Consider the following 24,113-nt stretch of genomic DNA (forward strand, 5'->3'; position numbering starts at 1 on the left):
CCTGCTGCCCCCACACTCGGACCCGCACTCTGGTCTTGGAGGCCGTTGTCCCCTGAACGCTAACTCTCAGACTAACAGTTAACTCTCAGTTAACAGCGGCTAACTCTCAGACTTTGTGATTCGCCATGACGGACGCCGTCTCCTGCTTGTTCACACACCTCCATGCCCAGGGTGCTGGCCAGCAGGTGAAGTGACAGCCGCCCCGGGGACTTGGCTGCCCTGAGCCACGGAAACACAGCACTCGGCAGTCACGAGTGGCTCTAAGTCCTCGGAACCTGGTTCGGAGAGGACTCTCCCCGCCGCGTCGGTGCTCACGGGGGCACTGGCAGGAGCGAGTGACCAAAATCGTATCCAACCCCCTGACGTTACCTGCAGCCAACGGCTTTGCATTTGAGAGCAGCACGTGATTGTGAGTTTCGGTGGGCTCTAATCAGAGATTTTTTTTCAAGCTTTGGCAGTTTTTGTTCGTTACCAACACAGAGAAAGACTCAGCCCCACTGTTTGGTGGCTGGATGTACAAGTGCATCTCCAAGGTGGGCAGTCTGGCTGCAGAATCTTCCGGGGTCCGATTCAGCCACGGACGCCTGTGAGGTGTTTATTCCCTGCTTTCAAAAACACAAGCTGTTATTCCCCCGGAAGAGCATGTAATGTGCGAAAACATTAGGGATATTGCAAAATGGTTGCGTGAAAAAACTGGAAATATTTCACCAAAGAATTAACCTTCCTTCGCTTCCTTCCCTCCCAACCTTGCAGAGAGATAATTTCTCCCAGTCTTTATCTTCTTTCCCTATGTAATTGCTGCTTTAAATCACAAAGCCTTGAGCGTTGTGAATGCAAACCGCACAGAGCTGTATTTAGACCGTGCACACCTACGAAGCCGCCCTCTCCGGTCCCCCAGAAGAGAAACCACGGGAAGGTGCAGGGAGTCGGGGTTCTCTCGTCCCTGAAGTGCGTGTCAACATCCGCACTAATGTTGTAAGACAAGAGGGGCTCGTGGCTTTCTGTGGACGCCTTTGTTCTTTCCTTCTGAAGAATGGATAATTCCTGGGAGCTTGTGTTTCGCTCATAATTGTTTTTTAAATTAAGTTACACTTTGCAGCCCTGACTCTTGAGATAAAGACACGTCTGGTGGGGGAGCACCTTGCCTTTGTTAAAAGGAAGGAAGGTGATAAGACGTTGCTTACTTGCAGTTTAAACATCCACGTTGCCACTTTGCGTCTTGTTATCGTGAAAGTCAGCGTCTTCTTTTCACTTCCCTGTGTCGCCGAGGAGGAGGAGGAGGCTGGGAGCCAGGGCGGTCCCTGGGGGCTGGAAGGTGCTCCCACATCCCCCTCCCCCAGTGAGTCCCTACATCCCCGCCCCCACTTGCTTCCGCTGCCTCCAGGCTAGGCAGCCGGCTGCCTGCCGGGCTTTGTGCTGGGCTTGTTCTCCCGATTTATCTCATTTAATCATGGCAAACGTCCTGCCGGGCAGGGCTGGCTCCGAGAGGGTAACCATTAGCTTGGCAACCTCTTCGTGGCAGAGGATCCAGAAATCTGACCGTGGGCCCCGGGCTCAAGCCACGTGGTTTTGGGGTGCCGGCGCTGGGTCAGATACGATGCTCAGAGACGTCTGCACGCTCTCCGAGGCCACACAGCTGGCCCTGCTGGCTCCCGGGCCTCAGCTCTTGGCAAGGCGGCACGCTGCATGCTCTTGCACTGTGATGCACGTAGTAGGTGCTGATCACATAGTAGGGACTCAGCGAGGCAGACTGCACAAACCTCTCTTCTCTCAGCAGCCAGAAGAGTCTGGTCCAAAGGCTGTCGTTTCTTTCCAGGGAAAGTCCGGGAACCCTCTTTGGCCATCTTGGAGCGTGTGCCCAGAGGGAGCGAGGCCCGCTGGGCGCAGACTGAGTTTGGGCCCGGTCGGCTTGGCCAGGTGGGTGGGGTTCCCCTCCGCCTGCAGCCTCCTCTGTTCTTGTTGCCTAAATCATCTGAAAAATATCACTCCTGCTTCATTGACCTTTCTGCAAATTTTAATTTACACTCAGGAGTAAAATGTCATATAATTTTTATGCAGCTGGTTGAGCTGCCTCACCACCATATTACACAACAATCCTTTATCAAGATTTCGTGTCGAACTTGTACAAGGGATAATTACCTTGAGATAAACTCTTCGTTTGCCTGACGTTCCACACGGGGCTCCCTTAGGGACAGGGTCTGCCATTGCTGTGTTGCTCTGTAAGGGACCGTAGATGTGGTCTGGGGATCGGGCCAAGGACCGTGTGAGGCCAGGATCCATCACCTCCAAAATGACTTCGTTAACTGGCTGTTTTTCCTGCCAGGACGTCACCAAAGTGGAGCTTAGATGGGCAGGGACCCACCCAGCGCAAGACTCCCTCCCCAGGCAGTGGGACTTAAAGGCCATCGCTACCGACTGGCCCCTGTCGGAGGAGCAGGCTGTGTGACAGCGTGGGTCACCGCTGCACAAATGTCACTGCTGCTCGAGGATAGAAAAGGAGAAATGCCAGAACCTCCCCCTTCGGGAAACATGCAGCTAACGTGGGAGAAGGGACTGGAAAGGCAGAGAAGCCTGGAGGGCCTTTGAGAGCCACGCACAGGCGCGGACGCCCGGCTGGGATGGAGTGGCAGGCAGCTGGAGGCAGCCACTAAAATCGTTTCTTTAGATGCAGGACTTCCTTTGGGCGTTAATCTTCCCGAGCGCCATTTTCTTTATTGCAAAGAGTAGCCATGCCTCTCCGTGTCTGTGGCAGGCACCACAGTCAAAGCTGACGGTCACACGAGCAGCCGTTGCCAACCTTGCTGTGTCCACATTAAACATTACCAACATGGCATTGCTCTTCGGTCCTCAGGACACATGGCAGGGTCTCACTCCCTCATGACTTTGGCGTGGGGGTCGGCCGCAGGATTTGCTGTGGCGATGGGAGCAGAAGAAGGTTCGTCCCTCCTGAGAGGGACCTGAAAGCCAGTGAGGACTCCCCAGCCCGGGGCCTCCCAGACGGCCCATGTCACGTGATTTGGGAGATGTTTGTTACTTCGGCTGAACGGAGCCTCTTGCTGACGGATGCACCCTGAATCCCCAACTCTCATAGGATGCAGATCTCCTGGCCTTTCAGGACTTCCCAGACCCTTGCCTGCTCTAACCTGCACTGGAAATGTCCCAGACGGACACAGAGTGACCACTGTCACAGATGCAAAACTATGTCCCTGCCCCTCCCCCACTAGCCGTGGGCCCGTGTTCCTCAGACCTGCCTTGGACAATGATGTGACGCATAGCGTGTGGCCGGACACCCGGCTGGCTCAGTCGGTAGAGCATATGACTCTTGATCTCGGGGTCCTGAGTTCCAGCCCCACGTTGGGTGTAGAGATTACTTTAAAGAAATATTTTTTTTTAAGGCAAAAAAAAGAATGTGCAGTGGTTTCCTTTGCTTCCTTTAGAAACAGGATTTGGATCAGGACCACGAGCTACATGAGCCTCTTTGCTTCTTTGGGGTGATCCTTGACTGACAAAGAGGATGCTTCCATGAGTCCGTGTTGGGGGGCAATTCAGCCCTTACCACTGAGCAGTTCTGGTCATGAGCCTGGTAAACATGTCCCCAAGTCCCAGTCACTCGCAGAGCCCCAGGTGTGGTCAGAGGCCCATCCTGGAAGGAGCCCCATTTTTTCTGAAGAACCCCTTCATGACACCCCCAGGGCCTGGTGGGGCCCCAGATGGGCCCAGGGCAAGGTGGACCCTTGGCCTCTACGGGGCTGTCCCCCTCTGCCCCAGGGTCGGACTGGCTCTTGCTTTCCCGTCCAGGCTCCCCCTCCATGAGGACATCAGCCCCCTTCTGGGGCTCTCCTGGTACCTGGCACCACGGAACCCCTAACAGGCCACCATTTTCAGTGTATTTGTGGGCCTGAGGGGAGGTGGTTGGCTCCCTCCCCTGCACCCTGAGACTCCTGAGAGCAAGTCTGCACTTTTCTGAAGGCCTGCCCAGCCCCGCAGAAGGCATGGGCACGGGGGACAGACCAGATGTTTCCGCCCTTGGCCTGCAGCCACCCCAAGGTGTGCTCGTCCCAAGGGGGTCCCCACACGCGTCAAAGCCCACATGGTGTGAATACACCTGGGACACAAAGGTCTGATGACATGAGACATGGAGATGGAGGTCTAGGCTGTCTGCGTGATTGAGAGAAGGAAGAAATGTGTTTGCCTTTCCTGAGTTCCTTTTTATTTACTTTAGGAAAATGGTTGGCCAGCGGCCCAGCTGTATTTATAGAGGGAGCAGGCCGGTGAAGCTCAGGGCCATGGTGACAGTCAGCCCCGACGAGCCCAACCTCAGGAGGTGCCGGGCAAGTGCGGCGGCCGGCACCCGGAGAAGCCCAGACCCTCGTGGCCCGCCCAGACTCGGTCGGGGCCCCACTCAGAACCCCGAGGCTTCAGGATTTGTGAGCTGAGAGCCACTGGGAGAAGTCCTCCGGCTTCCAGCTCTTGGCGGTGGGGGGAGGGCGCACCCCTGCGAAATCCGGACGCCCTTGCCCCCCTGCAGCCTCACAGCCTGGTTTCTGAGTCGCAGTGGCCTTTCCTGACGCACACGTCCAGCGTCCCACACATCACAGGATGAACAAGTGGGCTTATCCCACGCCACGGGGGCTGTGTGTGGTTGGTGCGGTGCACAGTGGGGCCAGGACCTGGAGGGTTCCCTTGTGCCTCTAAATTCTCCTCCTGGTGTGAACGTCTGCAGCCAAGGGCAGAGGGTTAAGCACGTTTTGTTTATTTGTGCGTTTTTAATTTACAAGGGCCCAGGGGCGCCTGGGTGGCTCAGTCGGTTAAGCGTCCGACTCTTGATTTCGACTCAGGTCATGATCTCATGGCTCGTGGGTTCAGGCCCAGCATCGGGCTGTGCACTGGGGACCCAGAGCCTGCTTGGGATTCTCTCTCTCTCTCTCTCTCTCTGCCCCTGCCCAGTCTGCTCGCGCTCTCTCTTGCTCTCAAATAAATAAATGTAAAAAAAAGAGGGGTGAAGAGACCCAGGAGAGAATGCTCTTTGGCGCATCTGGGGTGTGGATGAGTTGGGGAGTAGTCCCGTGTTCTCTTCTGTCCCGTCCGTCCCGTGCAGACATCCAGCTCAGGAGGGGCCCTTTCTGCAGGGAGAGCACACGCATGCACATGTGAACCCTAAGTGTGCACGTGCACCTGTGCGTGTGTGTTCCTCTGCCCCCCCCACCCCCCGCTCCTGGTCTCCAAGCCCAGGGCCTTCCTGACTGTCCCCGCCCCTCAGTGCCCTGTCTTACTCTTCTCTATAGCTCTGAGCGCCCCCTAAGCTGCCCCATGACATCCCGTTTTCTGTCCCCTCCAGTAGAACGGGGGCACTATGAGATCAGACGTGGCCTTGCCTACTGTCTCCCCACTTTGGAGAACAGAGGCTCTGGAAGGAGGCAGCATGGGAACGCCAGCCAGGCCACTCAGCACGCAGACGGGCAGGGTGGACAGACGGTAGGACCCGTCCCACAGATGGCCCACGGGGGCCGTGGTGGCCGCAGGCCTTCCCGGCAGGACGCCGGCCCCACACTCAGAGCCGGACTTTCCCCTGGATCACAGCCCCTCATGAATGGTCAGTGGGGCCACCTCCCCAAACCTCACAGGGGCCTCAGATACCACATCCTCCTCAGGTGTCTGGAACAGCTCCGTGGGAGTTTTGAGAAGAAGGAATTAAATTGTGAATGGATGAGTCAGCCAGAGAGGAATGCCTTTAAAACACAGCCCCAGGGGCGCCTGGGTGGCTCAGTCGGTTGAGCGTCCGGCTTCGGTTCGGGTCCTGATCTCGCCGTTTTTGAGTTCAAGCCCCGCGTCGGGCTCTGTGCTGACAGCTCGGAGCCTGGAGCCTGTTTCGGATTCTGTGTCTCTCTCTGTCTCTGCCCCTCGCCCACTCATGCACTCGCTCTCTCTCTCTCTCTCTCTCTCTCACACACACACAAATAAATAAACATTAAAAATTTTTTTAAAAATTAAAATTAAAAAAAAACCCCAGAGCCCCAAACTGCCCTTTTGGTGAAATGGAGTAAAATTAATTATAAGGCGGGTCTGGAGGTCATCGGGAATTGCACCCCTTCTGGCGGGCTCCCCCCTCTGCACAGAGGACTTGGGGCGGGGCGGGGGAGGTGGCCTCTGGGGACAGGAAAGAGGGCCATCTCTCTACCTGGGCCTTAGCGGTGGCGAGTGATTTCATTAGCTCAGTCCTGATGTGAAGGTGCTAATGAGAGGGAGGCTGGCGGTTCTAAAGATAGTCGGTCCTGTTTCCTGGCTGTGAAAGGCACCCCCGGGCCTGGCTCCCCTGAGCCCTGGCTGTCAGCTCCAGGTCTTCCTCACCACCTCACGCATGTGGCATTCAGTGTGTGACAAGAGCCCAGCCCCCGGCCCTGCACAAGGGCGCTCGTAAACCCAGAGGGGGGGTGCAGGGTGCCCCAAACCCGCCCCTCTCGCAGCCGCAGGCCTGCGTGGGCCCCGGGTGCCGGGCTCCCGTCGGTGGGGCCAAGCTGTCCGGCGAGCCCCGCCTGGGCTGTGGCAGCTGTGCCCCGCGTCCCGGGACACCCAGCCCAGCGGACGCCTCCTGAAGGCAGACGCCATGACCGGTGTCTGTTCCCTGGGGAACTTGTCTGTAAACTGGGGTGACCACTGTCCCTGCCTCAGCACTTGCAGCGTGAGGGGGGTGGTCTGGGTGTTGACTTTGGCACATCTCCTGGCAGGCGGTAAGAACTCTGGTACACAGAAGCTGCCGTTAACGTTGTAATGACCTCCATCACGTTTGGAAGGACAGGGAAGGGGCGCTCCTGGTGAGCAGCAAAGCCGGGGGCCCCCCTCAGCCCCGGCCCTGCCACTCACTGGCCGTGGACCTCGGGGTCCAGTGAACCTCTGTGTTTCTGAGCTTCACTCCTGTGAAACGGAAAATGCCAGCACTCGTTACGGGTTTGTGAGGGTTCGGCGAGGTCACGTGCTCCTGGCGCCTGGCAGGGACCTGAGTGAGTGAATGAACGAACGAATGAATATTCACAAAATGTTCCTTTGTGACAGTTCATGAAACGTTGCTTTCACATGTTCAATAAAACATACTTTTCTTTTCTTAATGGTCAAAACATCACCACTGTTTCTCCACATGGGCTCCCAGAACCTTGGACAAGAAAGCAGAGGTCCAGACGGGGGCAGCCACCCCTCCCAGGTTCTTGATGCACCCCCATTTCCTGGAGCTCACCCCCAACACTTGGGGCCATTAGGACGACTCCCACATCCCTGCACGTGGAGATTTGGACCGAACGGCCCCCCCTGCCTCCCTCCGGTGACCCTGGGCAGAGCCCATGCAATGGTCCTGGGCCTCGCTGGACAGAACACCTGTCCCCAGCCCTCCTGCCTAGCTGGGCGCCACCAGCGGTCATAGCCATTAAGGTCAATGTCCTCCGGGGGGCCTCCTTGCGGCGTGTTTTAATGGGGCCCGGTCGCGTCCCCTGCTTGGCTGGGGGTGGGGGGACCGGCCGACGTCACGTTCAGCTCAGGCCCCTGCGAGGGTGGGAGGGCCGACTTGCTGGAGACGTCTCCATGCTCGTTCTGACGGGGCATCAGTGCGAGGTACTAATGAGGAGCTCAGACGGCTCCCCGGGAAAGCACTGAGGCATAAATAACCCCCCTGAGACCTTGAACCTTTCTCCGCCACCCCATTTCGGCATCTCCAACGCACCTGCGCCTTTGTTTTCTTGAACAGAGGACCGTTAATTAGTACCTGGACCTAGAGAACTCGCTGTCCGTGCGTGAGCTCAGGACCGTGCTGAGACTGGTCCCCCGCCCTGGGTCCCCACGCGAGGGCCGCACGCACACCCTGCTGCCTCTCCCTAAAGTGCCTCCAGTTTCCACGCGGCACCAGAAATATGAAATAAGGTCGTCAAGAGTCCTTGAGGGCAATATGGAGCCTGGGGGCATGCTGGAGGACACAGGTCACTCGGACTAGGGCACACGTGCGTGGCCACTTTGGCTGGTTTTTCTCGGGCAGAAAGAATGTCCTAGAAGAGACACAGTCAGTGATGGCTGGGGCATGGCGTTCGATTCATTATGAGGAAACCCAGCGGGAGAGGCAGGTTTTATGTTACCAGCCATAAATGAAACGGCATGAGAGGCTCCAGTGTTTTGCTTCCAAATGGGATTTTTAACGTTTCTGAGATGGCGTGTTTTCTCTGGAGAAGGTATGTCTAATGGATAGTGAATATCCATTTTTAATAGGTTTTTTTAAGCAGTTTTAGATTTACGGGAAAACAGAGCAGAAAGCCCGGAGGGTTCCCATCCACCCCTCTCCCCACCCCCGCACAGTGTCCCCCCTGATTCACACCTCGCGTTCGTGGGGGGTGTCGTTACAGTGGGCGTGAGGCAGTGTTGATGGGTTATTGTTAACTGAAGCCCGTGGTTGAAGTTGTGCTTGCCGTGGGTTTGGACGAGTGCATAGTGCCACGAATCCGCCGTCCGCACCGCCGTGGCCACCGCTGATCTGTTTACAGTCTCCTTATTTTGCCCCTTCCAGAACGCCGTGGAACCCTAGTCACACGGCGCGGTGCCTGTTCAGACTGGCTTCCTGCACTTTGTGATGTGTCTCCCCCTGGCTCCTTAGTTCATTGGATATTCATTTCTGAAGCTCCTGGAAATGGGATTTGTGCATTTATCCCCCAGCATCTCTCAAGCACCTGCTGGGCGCCACGGCCCTGGAGGTCGCCGTGAGGAGTGCAGGCCCTGTGCCCGACAGCCCGAGCTCGCAGGCTGGCGGCCGTGGCCGGAGCCAGACGAAGCAAGCAGGGTGGCCAGCTGTGGGGACACAAAGGACAGCCCCCCACAAGCTGCAGGGGAGGGGGGGGGACTTGGAGCGTGGCCAAGGCCGGGCGGGAGGGAGCATCCCCGCGTACGGCGTGGAGACACGTGGTATGTGTTGTGGGGAGAAACACGCCCGGGGGTGGCCGAGCCCTGGATGGCACGGAGCGGGACAGGTGGGGCAGCTCGGGTGGCCGATGGTGGAGACGCTTGCCCCACACAGGACCCCTGAGAGCACGCACCCCACTTGCCCCTACGAAGCTGGAGGCAGAGGCTTGTACACATTCTGTGCCCGGACGAAGCTTGGCTGTTATTTTTCACGCTCAGACATGAATAACGCGCTGAGCCAGTTTAGAATGAATCAGCTCGGCTTTGCGTTGTCAGCTGCTGGTTTGGAGACGGGACGGGAGGGCGGAGGGGCCCGTGTCTGCGGGGCCCGTGTCTGCGGCGGAGGGTTAGGGTCTTCTGAGCAGGCGGAGGCTCCGGCTCTCGTCGGAACCCTACAAATGGAGCGGAGGGCGGGCGGCCCATGTGGGGCGGCAGGTGCAGGGGTCGAGCGTCACCCAGCTGGGGGCCTGCAGCTGTGACGGCCAAGGGCCAGGGAGGAAGGGTCGCACTTGGTTTGAATGCACGTGAATTCAAAGTTTTTGTTTTTAAATAACGTTTCTGTTTGTATTTGAGAGAGAGAGAGAATGAGCGAGAGACAGAGAGAGAGAGAGACAAAGTGTGAGCGGGGGAGGAGCAGAGAGAGGGAGGCACAGAATCCGAAGCAGGGTCCAGGCTCCGAGCGGTCGGCACAGAGCCCGACGCGGGGCTCGAACTCACGAATCGTGAGATCATGACCTGAGCCGAAGTCGGACGCTCAACCGACTGAGCCACCCAGGCGCCCCTCACATCAATTTAAAGTTCAAAAGGCCCCGTCGAAATTCCAACAGTGCTCATCTCATGGACGTGTCCTCCGAGGTGTGGGTTCTCCTGGTGCTCGTGAGGTCGCAGGTGGCATTGTGGAGGGCAGCAGGGGACTCCCGGCACTAGGACATCTGCAGTGAGAGGGGCACGACCTAGCCCATGAACGCCTAGCTCACGTGTCCAGGGTGACGTGCGCTAGCCATCTGCACGGGGGGCCTGCCTGTCTCCCCACTTCCTCCCTCGCACAGTTCAGGGCTTGGCACGGGGCACCCGCTGTGCAGAAGGTCAGCAGGTTCATACGCACTTTGCTGCAAATGACACTTTTCCAATTTCCGTGAACACATGGCTGCTTCGGGAATCTGGACGGGGCAAGACGGTGGCAGAGGACAAGACGACCAGCCGCGAGTCCCCGGACTCCGTCCTGGCCCCGAGGCACCCTCGCCAGGTTCCGGCACATCTGCGGGTGGCCACGTGCAGGCCGATTGCTCCCGGGCATCAGTCCGGTGGGGCACAGGCTTCCCGGACTGCAAGTGGTGGACACACAGGTTCCACAACCCGGCCTCCTGCACCCCACAAACAGGAACCCCGCTTCTGCTGTGCACCGTGGTCGTGGGCCCGTGTCCAGCGGAAGGCCCCACGGAGGAAGGGGCATGTGCAGCATCGTGTCTGTGTTTAAAAACACGGGTCAGAAAACAGCCCGGAAGGACGTGCAAGGGTCCCGGTTGCCTGAGGTTTCAGTGAGGCCCCCGTGCGTTCGGAGGCCGCAGGGGCAGCGGCAGATGTGAGGCCTGTGAGGCAGCCCCTTCTTAGTGGGGGTCCCGCTCGGGCACCGCCAACATGCATGACCCACATTAACAAAACCCGCCAAACATCCCTCTGCTTTTTACTATCCCTGTGCCCCAGCAACTCTAAAGACGTCCGTGGGGGCAGACAGGTGCACGTCGCACGGCCTCTGTCCCTGGGAAGCCACTGGAGAGCATGAAGCTCTGAGAGAGAGGGGTCAGCAGCTGAGATGAATCCGGGAAGACTCCCTGGAGGAGGCTCACGTGGCGGTGAAGGGTGTTCCGGGCCAGGGGAGCCTGTGTGCCAAGGCCCAGTGCTTGGAGCGTTCGGCCAGCAGCCGGCTGACCTCTGTGCCGTACCTGTGGGGCAGGGCTTTCACCTGGAGGAAGTGGTGGGAGCTGAGCCCCGAGTGGGGCTGGGGGTGACTGCTTGGCCGTCCTCGCTGAGCCCTTAGCTGCAGCCTCAGCTCACGTCCCTGAGGCAGGGGTCCCTGGGTGGGGGGGTGGGTGGGTAGGCAGAGGGGAGGAGAGAAGGGAGGGAGGCAGGCAGGCCGACTCTATCGGGTGAAGTTATCCTCAGCACTGTCCCAGCTACGAGCTCGCCTCTGGCTCATTTGATCTCTCTCGGCTCACCTAACAAGGAGAAGGATCAAAAGGGCCCCGTCTCATCAGCACAACGCAGTTCTCCAGTGGAGGCACAGCCCACGGCCTCTCCGTAAATGTCAGGCGGGCGCTGCCGTAGACGAGGCAGAACCGCGCGCCCCTCGCCCGCGGTTCCCGGCGTGCCCCCCTCTTCCCACGGAGGAGCAATTAAAAGGGATGAGGGTAAAGGGTTAAACGTGGAGCCTCTCGAGGAGGGGTGACGGGCTTCCTTTCACCGGCGCGTTTTCTGCATCAGCCGGGCGAGCGTGGCCGCACACGTCTGCTGTGAGCCAGCGGGGCCGGGGCCGGGGAGGGATGAGCCGTTCAGGTTTTTGCACCATCCTGGAGAAGTGAGAGAGGCGGCACACCGAGTGTCGGGGCGTCGATTAACGGAGCACTAAAAGCGCCCGGGGCCCGTGTGCAGAACAAGGGCATCTTGTAAGGGGGTCAGTAGGGCTCGCGGGGTCACTCGAATAAACGAATGCGTTCTAAAACATAATTAACCGTCTTCCGGCACGTCGAAGCCGCTTCGCATTACGGTGAGGGCCCGGAGTAGTTCGTTTTTGTGGTGCGGACATTCTGTGGGTCGGTGACAGTCCCAGGAAATTCTAGAAGCACCTGGAGCCCTGAGCTCTCCCAGCGTTGTGCAGACATCCCACACGCGGACAGACGTGGCTCACTCCTGTCTGTTTAGGCAGCGATGCCAGTGAGCTTCTGGAGTTCGAGCTCAGACGTGGCCTCCTTCGGGAAGCGTCCCTGAACCCCCGAGTGCCCTCCCTGCCCCTCACTTGGGACCCGGGTGTCTGCACTTTGTGTGCAGTTGTGACACCATGCACCGTTCTCCACGAGGTCAGCACTCCTGCCCCCGGCACCCCCATGAGCACCCTGGTCTGTGCCTGGGGCCGAGAAGGTGAGAGCTGGGGCCAGGAAGGGGGAGGGCTGTGGGCGAGGGCCACATGCCTCGGGCTGGTCCTCAGGCCTCTGTGGGAGAAGGACGGGCCCGTCAAGGGAGGTCTTTCTCCATGGCAGTCCCACAGACAGGACCTGGGGACTCAGGGAGCCCCAGGAGCTGGTTTTCATTGACACAGAACTCATAGACCATACATCTCACCATTTCACAGTGAACAGTGACGCTCAGGATGGTCACGGTGATGAGTGGCCGTCACCTCTAAGTAGTTCCAACGCTTTTTACCGCCCCAAAAGAGACCCTGCACCCGTTAGCGGCCACTCCTGCCCTCCTCCCCCAGCCCCGGGCGCCACCAGTCTGCCTTCTGGCTCTGCGGGCAGCCCTCCGCGGGCAAGGCCAGTGGTCACGGTCCCCAGGTGGCCTCGTATTCAGCAGGCTATTTAAGCTGGTTGGATGACCCATGAGAGGCCCCCTCGGGGGCCCCAGGACCAGGGTGGGGTGGGTCCTAAGGTCCCGTGGGGACGACCTCATTTCCCACCCCTGTGGCGCCTCCCTGCACGGTGTCCCCGGTTCGTGTGTCCCCTCTGGAGGGACCCTCGCCCACAGTCCTTGCTCTTTCCCTCTTCCTTCGCTCCTTCTGTTCCTGGCTCTTGGCATTCTTGTCCCAAGCAGACGTGTCTGCAGTGGGTGCTGGGGCCTTCTGCTCGGGGTCCTGTGATCCACTCTGTGGCTAAATTTTGAGGACATGCTTCTGAAGTCACAGTGGCGGATGCCTAGCTCAGTTCACTGGGCCGTTTTTATGGCCAGAAAACACTGTGACCCTCTCTTCACATTGGCCCCCAAAAGGGGTGTCTCGTCCACTCAGGACACTCCCTCAGCTCCAGAGGCTGCTGAGTGGCAGCCTTCCTTCCTGGGGCAGAGCTCTACTGATCCTGCGTGGATTATGGAGGAGGGGTGTCCTAGTTCAGCCGACTCTGAGAGGCTTTGGGCATCCTTTGCAAGCACCTCCCTCAGCCTGTGCTGGTCTCTGCCCGCTTGTTTTCATTCCGGTCACCCTGCAACAGCCCCTGCTACAGTCATGCTAGTTCTGGGGTCCTCGAGACCCCGCGCTGCCTCTGCCACAGGATCTTTGCACATATTGCCGGTGTGGCCTGCCCAAGCCTCACAGGAGCTGTCTCATCCCTCAAATCGTAGGGGAAGCATTCCCTGCCCCACCAAGTCTGGGTCAGGCTCTCCTTCGCCACCGGCATGCTTCCCTTGGGAGTGTTAACTTTCTGATGTAATGACTCGGTTCGTTTCTGACCCACCCCACACCCTAACCTCTACCTGGCAGCGACTGTGTTTGGCTTTGGTGCCTGTTGTATCTGTAAGTGAATTGTTTCTGGTACTAGAATGAGTGAGTGGGGTTACTCTCGTGAGCTCCGCGTGCGCAGAGCCACGTTTAGCGTGGGGCAGCGCCTTCCCATAGACTCCACGCGGGTCCTGGGAGGGTAGGGCAGGCAGGGGGCCCACGGAATCTCCACCAACCACTCAAACAGGCCCTCCGAGGGGGTGTCAGCCAGAACACCAGGACGGCAGATACTGACACTTACACGGCACACGGGAACCTGCGTCCGTGACAGATGGCCAGGCAGGTGCATCCCTGCCCTTTGTGTGGACCGGCAGCGTCCCAGCGGGGGGACCACGAGCCCAGAATGCCGATCAGACTCCGCTCTGCGCTGCCAACCTCCTGGCGAGGGGAGGGGAGCAGGGAGGCGGCCACAGCAATGAAATCCTGAAATCGGTGCGTTTTCTGGTGCTGAGCCCGCCCCCAGTGTCCAGCCAGGGGTCAGACGCAGCTGCCACCGGCTAAGTGTTGACACTCACGTCAGGAGCAGGGGGGACGATGGCGGGCGGTGAACGCAGCAGCTCACGCTCTTCCCTGGGCCTCTTCTCGGGACAGAACATGGGCTTGAAGATCAGATGCGTCCTGTCCAGGCCCCGCCTGCCTCCACAGCCAGACGCCAAGAGCTGCTGCGTCCACACCTCCGGCTGGGGAGGGGCAGCGGGGCCCCGGGTGTGGACGCAGATCCGCGGGGTCAGAATCCCAACTGCTGGCTGAGCCCACCCATCCTGCTGGGCTCCCATCGGCACCCTGGGGACCCCCAGCCTGGTCTGGAGCCCCCTTACTGGCCTGCACAGCAGCCTGTGTGCCTCAACCAGCCAAACTGTCATTTTCTGGCCACCCGCGCACGAGCCTCCGCTCTGTTGTGCCCAGGTAGCCCCAGTGCCAGGCACCAGGAGGCCACGGATGTTTATGGGATGGGCGACCCTGCGTGTCCTTGGCTGAGAGCCTTTGCTCCCCTGGACCACCGCGTAAGACAAGCGGGCGTTTACCGGTCTGTCCTGTGCCTGGTGAGGCGCATCCCGGCCACAGCGGGGACCGAGCCAGATGCTCAGAGAGGCCGCTGCTTGTCAAGCGCAGACCTGGGTTCGGGCCCTACCCCAGAGGGGCCCGGACAGGCGTGGACGTGGCCATGGCACACAGCCTCCCCGCAGCACACGTGGCACTGGTGATCTCTGGTGGCACAGGGTCAGCCAGGCGCTCGCCGGGGAAGATCCTGGGGCAGGCAGCCCCCCCGAGTCCTGCCCCCAGGGCCCACTCCCCGGCCTCCCCCGCCATGCTGGCTGTGCAGGCCAGGCTGCCACCACGGGAGCCGGCCGTGGGGCCGTGGCTGTCTGTACTTAGATTATCGGTTTTCATGTCTCTCAGGACTCCTGTCTCTTGTCAGGTTTGTTTAAAACTAATGGAAGTAATTAGCAAGCCCTAGAGAGACGCGCGCAGCAGGTCGGGGCTGGAGGAGGACGATCCTGCGTCGCCGCCCAGGACAGGAGGATGCAGCTCCAGAGCAGGCCTCCTCCAGGGGTCCCGGGGACTCCGGGGGAGGGGGGAACGCGCCCTTTCCCCAGGGGCGACTTTCCCCTCGCAGGTAGTGCTGGGCCGCCCGTCCCACAGGGGCTAGTGCTGTAGACCCCCTTCCCACCTGCAGATCTCAGGCCTCCCGGGGGCCTGGGGGGGCCGCAGCCCCAGCGACCAGGTGCAGGTACCACCCCAGCAGCACAGTTGGTGCTCGAGATACACACAGAGCCGGACTAGGAGGGCCTCCCTGGGGCGGCGTCCGGGAGCCCGCAGAGCCCATCTCCCCCTCCTGCCGCTTCAAGAAGGTGCGAAGCGTCTCCGGGCCTCAGTGTCCCCATCTGCAGAATGGGGACGATGCCGCCTGCCAGCTGTGCCTTCCTCTGGAGCGGGAGCGGCCGTGTCCAGCAGACCACCCGGCGTCCAGCTGAGGGGGCCCTTCCCAGAAAGCCCCGGCCTGAAGCAGGATGGATGTGCACCCCGAATCTACTCCGAGCAGGAGTTTCTCTGCGTTTGTTGGTTGTATCAACATCGAGGGAAACGTTTCTGACAGAATCTCCTGGGACTTTAAATTTTTTCTGGACTGACCCTGGCTGTTCCCCTCGCTGCCCGGGGCAGGGGGGGGAGCGTTGTGGGGAGGCCTCGCCTCCTGTCATAGCGACTCTGTGCCCGCACTGTCCTCAGCCCCAGGGACACAGTGGGAAGCCAGGACAGCGGCCCTGCCCTCACATGCGTGGCCGTCCAGGTGGACACGGGCAAGAAGCACAAGGCTTCTCCCAGGCAGAACGGGGTGGTGCACTGCAAGGGGCAGGGGGCGAGGGCTGGCCCGGCCCTGGGGTCCGGCGCCTTCGGGGTGGGCGGGTGTGGGAGGACCCCGCCAGAAACCTGCAGCTTGGGTGTCTGTCCCGAGCCAGCCTGGAAACCCAGCCAGGGTGGAGGCCATTCTCAGACCCCAATGCTGGCCTGGCCTGCGCAGGAGCTCACGGGCACGAGGCGCCAGGCAGCACCCTGACCCGAGGGTCGACAGGAGAGATGCTCCGGGCCATGTGGAGCTGCCTCTCCAGAGCCCTGACGTCTGGAGACCGAACCCCCTGCGGCTCCCGGCCCTGTGTGCCGGTGTCCAGGGGTTCCAGGCTGTGCCCCTTCCCACGTAAGCACCGTGGTCGAGGGGGCGACCCCTCCCAGAGGGCAGGCCAGGTGACGAATGGCTATAGCCAGGCTTCTCCGTGTGCCCAGAAGGGTGCCCAGGGAAAGGCACGGCCTCCCCAGGACCCACAGCACTGCTCTGTGGGGACTGGCCGGGGCCCTGTCAGACAGACCGGAAACACATCCACTTTTAACACCCACGAGCGTTGCGTGGCCGCCCGTGTGGGGCAGCCCTCCGTTTACCCCACGGGCTTGCTTGCTGGCAAGCTGCACGTCACAGGGCCTTGCGTGGCGCCACCTGTGGTGTCCCAGAGGATCCCCCGTCCCCTGGGGACACGCGCCATCCGAAGGGCCCCTGGGGACAGCACTCTGCGTTTCCCGTTGGGGCCACACCACCTCTCCCTTGAGTTCACCCACACTCTCTGACGGTGTTTGGATGCCACAGCATCGCCCTTCGGTCTTGAAGAAATGCCGACCCTCCGTCGCTGTCCAGTTCCGTTAGCGTTGCTGCAAATGTGCTTTCAGAGAACAAAGGGGCTTATTTACGTATTTTGTGCTAATCTCCCAACATTCCTAGGGCTGTCATTTGTACCCTTGTCAGTGACAATTGGGTGTCAGGAATGATTGATCCAGCTGAGTTTGCGACTGACTTTAATTTGCTTGCGAATGGTACCGTAAGAGCAGTCTGGAATTTTCTTGTCATTTGGAATGAAATTCCGTTATCCCCCCGTTGGGGGACATGCTTCTGGGGAGCCACGAGCCACCCAAGCCCCCGGCGCCCTCGCCTTCTGTGCCCCCCCCCACCCCCGGAGCCCAAGCACACCCTCCCGCCCTCGGGCCAGACCGGGTGCAAACGCCTGGCTTCGTCCCGTTTGAAAACATTTTTATTCGCACCCCACAGTGGGAGGTGTGGTGACTGGGGGGACGTCTCAGGTGAAGCACGTGAGATGACGGAGCGAGTGCGTTATTTATGCTTTCAAGGCAAAGCGACAATACGAGGTGAACGCGGGAGAAACGCGTTATCCACTGTAACCGTGAGATGCGTTTTTTAGTTTCTGGAATAAATAGTAATTAAATCACGTAAGCGGTGACAGTGAAATTGCTTTAAAAAGCATTTCTCCGGCCGTAACTGCTGAGAGACCCACATTTTTATAAATACTACGTAACTTTATCCATCGTTTCTATCAGCAGAACGCGGCACTGGCTGCTGGCGCCTCATAATTTACCTACCGTGGTGTCGGTGGCGGTGGCAGAAGCAGTCGTGTAAAAAAAAAAAAAAAACCGCGCCGATATGGTCCCAGCGAACGCACGGCTCCCGAGGTGCCTTTTCCCGCGCGGAGCTACGATGACCGGCGACGGAGTCACTAGGAGGGGCGGGCATCTCGGTGCCTGATTCGTGGTCGGGAAGCAAAGCCGTGCACAGGCCACAGCGTCAGCGTGCCGGCTGCTTCAGCCTCCAGGCGTCCGGGTCACCCGAAGGCCGCCGCCGGCCCCGGACCCGGCCCAGCCTCCCTGACAGAGCGCGCAGGGGTCGGGTGGGGTCCCTGAGGAAAGACACGCACCAGAGACCACAGCAGATCGCGGCCTCACTCAGAACACCGCTTTGGCCCACTCCTTGCCCGAACCCAGAGCCCTCGGGCTGAGGAAACGGACGCGTCGGGCCTCCGGAGGGTGCTGGGGGCACGAGGTTTGCAGGCAGTGAGCGGGGTCGGACGAGGGAGCGTTTGCGGGCAGAGCATCCCCGTGGCGCCTCTAACGGCCGGACTCGGGGTGGACTGAGACGCGGTGACGGGGAGGTGGTGTTTCTGAGGCCGGCCACCCCTTCCCTGGGGGTAGAGAGAAAGCACGTTCCCTGAAGGTCAAGAAGTCGGCTAAATCACTGTTTTCCCCCGTGTTGCGCATCAGGAGACCCGCTGCTGAGGTGCAGCCACGTGAGCGCCCGTGACGCCCCCCTGCGCCCCGGGCTGGTCCTGACCCTGTCTTCCTTTCCGCTTGCAGTCTCGTTCAGCAGCTGTCTGGGGACCAAGGGGACCCAGTATGAGACCAACAGCGTGGACTTCAAAGTGAGGGCGGACGGGACCGTCTTTGCCACCCGGGAGCTGCGGATCCCCTCCGAGCAGGTGGCCTTCACCGTGACCGCGTGGGACGGCCAGACGGCCAAGCGATGGGACGCCGTGGTGCGGCTGCTGGTGGCCCAGCCCTCGTCTGCGCGCCCGGCACACAAGGTAAGATGTGGCCCCACGCGGGGCTTGGCGAGCGGCCTCCCTCCTCTCCTTGAGGTCACTGTGGCACAGCATTTGCAGAGTCCCCTGAGCATGGGACATGCGGCCGGCTGTGTCTGCCCGAGAGGACCATCGGACGGCCGCCTTCCCGAGGGACGCTGGCCTCGCGGGCAGGCGCACAGGCCTGGTTTGATACGTGGCTCTCGCCCTCCTGACAGCCTTAAAAACCGAGGCCCCGCATTTCCGTGCCTCGCCGGGCGCCCCAAATTCTCCTACCCGCGGCATTGGCCTCAGGCCTGGGGCTGCTGGGTGAGCGGGAAGTTCCAGCTTGCTTGGCCCCCGGGACAGGCCTGTGACACCCGGGCATCAGCCAGCAGAGGGAGAACGTGGACCGAGACCCTCACAGCTAACAGAGCCCCCGAATTATCCTGATGCAATCCATGTATGCAGCGGGTTAGCAGAAAAGAACAGACCTTCAACTGCGTTCCCAGGCAGTCCCTCAGGAAAAGGCCCTGGGAAGCAGAGGGTTAAACCAAGTTGGTCAGATGCCTTTCTGTAGATTTACCCAGGGCCCCAGGGGCAGGCCGTCTGCGAGCTTCCCAGGCCGGCTGATCAGGGAACCCTCTTCCTGGAACACCTTGCAAGATGGGTGGGCCAAGGAACCCACTTTGGGAAAACAGGGACCTGTGTGTTGTTTATCCTGTCTTTTAAACAAACTGGAGGTGGTTTACGTTTCGAAAGAGAAAGCAGCAGGGCACCCGGGTGGTCTGTCGGTTAAGAGTCTGACTCATTTCCGCCTCAGGTCGTGATCTCGCGGTCCGTGGGTTCGAGCCCCGCGTCGGGCTCTGTGCTGACGGCTCGGAGCCTGGAGCCTGTTTCGGATTCTGTGTCTCCCTCTCTCTCTGCCCCTCCCCTGCTCACCCTCTCTCTCGGTCTCTCTCAAAATAAATAAACTTAGAGAGAGAGAGAAAGTAGTGACGGGGCAGATAGCTCACCCCCCTCGGTGATGGGCTGATCCGCCTGGGAAGGAGGTCAGGTGCCCTTGTGGGTATACTGAACCAGGCATGGAAACGTTTTCTAACACTGGTGCCCTAGAGACTCGCGAGCCTCACCATGTGGATGCTACAGACCCCAAGACAGACGGACGTGGTTTTCCATTCTTTCCCGAGTGATGATGACGAAGTGCCGATGAGAAAGGAGTGAGCAAGGCGGGCCCTGGGGCGGCCCTTCCCTCTAGGCGAGGGGCTGGCAGGGTCAAGGTTCACGTCCCTGATCACAGTGCAGAAACCCTGAGCCTGTGAGCAGAGGGTAGAGTTCCTCAAAGCCTGTGGAAGGCCTCAGATGAAAGGCGCTAATTGAAAACATAATGACACCTTTTGTTCGGCGTGTTAATGAAGCGATTTCTGATGCAATTAATCCCGATTCCTCTCAGAAGGTGATTGCAATTAGTCCCCGCCACTAGAGTAGAGCCCCTCCGGCCCCACGTCAGGCCCCCCCAACAAGCGCCCAGAGGGGGGACGGGGAATCCGTGTCCCAGGCTCAGACCATCCTGGGGAGTCTAACTGCAAAGTGCTGTAGGGACAGCACCCCTGAGTGTGTGAAACGTGGCAGGCAGAGTCCCTGCAGCTCACCCAACCCAGCCCTTCTGTATTTATTCCACGTCACCTGATGGTGCCCCACTTCCTCTCACATTCAAACAAAGGGTACCTTGTCCTGATGTTTTAGGACCCTACCCAGGCCCTGCCCTAAGAGGTGGCCACTCCTCTGACCCTCAAAACGCCTGGAAGCAGGTGCTGTCACTGTCCCCACTTTACAGATAGGGACGCCGAGCCGTGCAACCACAGCCCCTTTGCTGCATGGGAGAATTATGTTCCAGAAAGGAGTGCAAACTGGCTTCCTAGGCACGGCTGAGCTCAGCATCAAAAGGAGCCTGGCTGCCCTGGGTAAAGGTTTAAATCAAGGCTCCAATTACTGGCTGATGCTTTGGGACGAGTCACATGACCTCTGGGAGGTTTCCTACTCTGGAAAATGGGATAACAGTAGGGTTGTCATGAGTATTACGTGAGATAATGTGAGTTCATGCAGATTGCAGACTCTGGAGAGCCCCTGCCACAAGGACAGGGCTCATTGCTGTCATCAGCATGGCCCCATCCCCCAGAGTCCTGTGGTCCTGTGCCCGTCACAGCCACTGGACCCTCCTCAGGGGGGTTCCCAGGGGCAGGGAGGAGGGTCTGTGCGAGACACTGAGTCACTTAGTTGGTAAGTCCCTACAGAGACCAATGCCAACCTTTGAATAAGGTCACCCTCTATACATGGATTAAGGTCGTGCCGTGTGGCTGATGTCCCTCCCCACCCACAAGAAGCAAATGTAAATCTTCTCTGGTGAAAAGTATCTCAGTAAGCCTCAGATTATCCCCGTCTTCTCTTACACACAATGTCTAGCACTCGGCTAAAAGTCACTGGGCACCCGTGGGGACGGGACAAGGTACACAAAAGTCAGATACAGAAGACAGTAATGACCCTTAATGGCTCCAGGTGACAGAGTGGCTCCAGGTAACGGAGTTATCAGACAGATATGATAATAACTGCACTCACTGTGTTCAAGCACATTGAAGACAAGCTTTTGACAGAGGATTAGAAGAATAAAAAAGAACTGAGCCGTTTATGACTGAAAAATGTAACAAACGAAAGAAAGAGCTCAAAGAGTCCCATCTTCCTGCAGATTAGACACAGTTGAAGAGAGGTTTAGTGAAGCAGAAAATATCAGAAGGAAGAGAGTAAACAGAGAGTAACGGGCATGGGAGAGGTAGCACGGAGTTCTGACATGTGCACGCTCAGAATACGAGGGGGGATAAAATGGAACAGGAGTAATATTTGAAAACACAGTGGCAGAAGATATTCCAAAAACTGACAGCAGACATCCACACGTCGACTCGAAGCCCCGTGACCTCTAAGCGGGGTAACACAAAGAAAATTCTGGGTTAGCACAGTCCTGGTCCATTCAGGCCTCTGTAAAGAAAGAGCGTAGACGGGGGAGCTCGTAAACAACGGAGATGTATTCCTCACAGTCCTGGAGGCTGGAGGTCTGCGATCAGAGTGGCTGCATGCTCAGGTTCCCAGGAGGGCCCTCTCTTGGACTGCTTCTCCAGACATCTTGTATCCTCAGCTGGCAGCGAGCGGATAGAGGAAACAGCCTTGCTCATGACCTTTAGAAAGTCACTAATGGGCACTAATCCCATCATGGGGGCTCAGCCCTCATGACCTCCTCCTCTGGTCCTAATCACAGCCCCCCGGGAGCCCCACCTACTGACGCCATCACACCTGAGGGTCGGGATTCGGCGTATGAATTCGGGGGACACGCACCTTCAGTCCCAACAGGTATTTTATGGTAAAATGTCTGAAAACCGGAGCCACATAGATCCGAAAGCAGACAGAAGACCGAGCTCCATGGAAGGTGGAGTGGTGACACAGAAGCTGGCTTCTCGCAGGGACAGTAGGGCCCGGAAGGTGGCGGGTGGTAACAGAGACAATTCTGTGACCCAGGAAAACTGCCTTTCAGGCAGCGCCATGACAGACTCTGACACAGGCAGAAACAGGACCCTTCGAGATGGAATCCCAGAATGAAAAGCCATGAGGTTAAGTAGGCGGAAATAGCTGTGAGCAGTGAGGGCGTGACACTGCGGGGGTGAAAGATGCAGGACAGGTAACCTGCAGACAGGGTGCACGGACTTGGAGGGTCTGGGATGCTCCCTCTGTCCTGGAAGATGATGGAAATCAAACTAATACAATACTCGGATAAGACAAAGACCCCTGTTAGAAGATCCGGGAAAACCACTGCAAGGTCACAGTGGTGGGCACATGGGGCACTGACCAAGGTAGACAGTATTTCGGGTCATAAAGTATATCTTAACTTGAGTTACCTAAAGTCTACGTAGAGTCAGTCTTACCTTGTATCAAATTGAGAAAAAGATACCTATCGTAGTGACAGATAGTTACTTTCCCTTGGGATTTTCATGGGATTCTAACGTGATTGCAGATGAAAGCATTAGGCTGTAGCCGGATAACTTAATGACCAGCTCTGTGCAAGGCATCCTGGGTATTTCCTGTGCATATATTTTCACCTCTTCTAGTCTGCAAACTTAGCCAACATTTTTTTAAATGCCTTAAAAATATGATTTGTCCTTTACCTCTATTATCAATGTGAATTTTTAAAAAAAAGGTCTTTCTTGGGGCGCCTGGGTGGCTCAGTCAGTTACATATCTGACCTCGGCTCAGGTCATGATCTCACGGTTGGTGAGTTCAAGCCCCGCATCTAGCTCCACACTGTCTCTCCCTCTCTCTCTGCCCCTTGCTCACTTGCACTCTCTCAAAAAATAATAATAATAATAACAATACATTTTAAAAAGTCTTTCTTAAAAAAGAGTCCTACAGTTGCTTAAATTCTAACGTAATAGATGGGAAAATGGAATACTAAAACATCAATCCAAAAAATGTCAAAGAAATGGAAGGAAAGAATAGAGGAACCCCATTTTTCTCCGTGAGTAAAACGGTGGGTTTGCAAATACGTTGATCATTATAACAAATGAAAATAGATAAGCTGCTGTAATTAAAGGAAAACAAATTGACAGGTTAAAGGAAAGCCCCAGCTACATGCAAGTCATAGAAGATAGATCTAAAAAGCGTAAGGGTGGAGAAAAGCTGCAAGTGGAAAGACGTGGGGGAAAAGCCTTGGAGTTACTCGTCAGGAGGAAACGGGGGCCTCTGTTAACATAAGAATCCCGAATCTGGGGCGCCTGGGTGGCTCAGTCGGTTTCGGCTCAGGTCATGATCTCGTGATTCGTGGGATGGAGCCCTGCATCTGGCTCTGCGCTGAAAACACAGAGCCTGCTTGGGATTCTCTCTCTCCCTCTCTCTCTCTGCCCCTCCCCTGCTCACTCTCTTTCTTGCTCTCTCTCTCTCTCTGTCTCTCTCTCAAAATAAATAAATTAACTTAGAAAAAGGGGCGCCTGGTTAAGCATCTGACTCTTGATTTCGGCTCAGGTCATCATCTCGAAGTTCATGAGATCAAGCCCCGCGTTGGGCTCTGCACGGAGGGCTTGGGATTCTCTCTCTCTCTCCCTCTCTCTCTGCCCCTCCCCCATTGTCTCTCTCAAAATAAATAAACTTTTAAAAAAAGAATCCTAAATTTGTGTGCACTTAATAATACAGCTTCAAAATATCTAGGCAAAAGTTAGTGGCACTGAAAGGAGAAAGAAACAAATAATTAACGGCAAAATTTAGCGAACCCCTCTGAGAACATTTAGAGCAAGGAGACAGAATGCCAGCAAGGAACTAGAGGATTAGACGCACAGATTCAACAAGCCTGACCTCCCTGAGACGGGTCTGAAACAGAAACCAACCACGGCTGCGTGCCCATGACCTTCAAATACACGTAAAACCTGCATGAAACGTGGCCGGAGGCCGAGCCTCCAACCAGGTCGCCCCACACTCCAGAGGTAGAAAATCCGAGCAGTGAAGCTAGAAATCCGTCACGGGGAAAGTAAGGAAAAGTCCCCACAGGTGTGGAAGCTGAGTAAGAACTTCTGACTGAGCCTCGGGTAGGAAAGGAATCCCATGCTGGTTACGGAGTATTTTGAGCTGAGCCCGGGAAGCGGCAGCTGGAGCCACAGCCACGCGGGATGCGGGGTCCAGCCTGACGTGCCCGTGAGAGCGGAAGGAGGGAGGAAGCCAGCAGTCTGAACATTCATCTCAAGAAATCAGACAAAGAAGTGAGATGAAGCAAAATAGAA

At 57.9% G+C, this 24,113-nt stretch overlaps 1 protein-coding gene across 2 annotated transcripts in view; it reads left to right on the forward strand.

The window, feature by feature from the left end:
* CDH4 (cadherin 4) overlaps positions 1-24,113 on the forward strand; it is a 540,926-nt gene that overhangs the window by 371,037 nt on the left and 145,776 nt on the right. For both annotated transcript variants that reach the window (XM_086702623.1, XM_086702624.1), the window contains exon 3: positions 18,101-18,327. In XM_086702623.1, the coding sequence (XP_086558749.1) occupies positions 18,101-18,327 (227 nt within the window). The remainder of the gene's footprint in view (positions 1-18,100; positions 18,328-24,113) is intronic.

The sequence above is a fragment of the Puma concolor genome, chromosome A3 (genome assembly GCF_028749965.1).
Source record: "Puma concolor isolate L17-30 chromosome A3, mPumCon1.1.hap2, whole genome shotgun sequence".
NCBI classification, from domain to species: domain Eukaryota; kingdom Metazoa; phylum Chordata; class Mammalia; order Carnivora; family Felidae; genus Puma; species Puma concolor.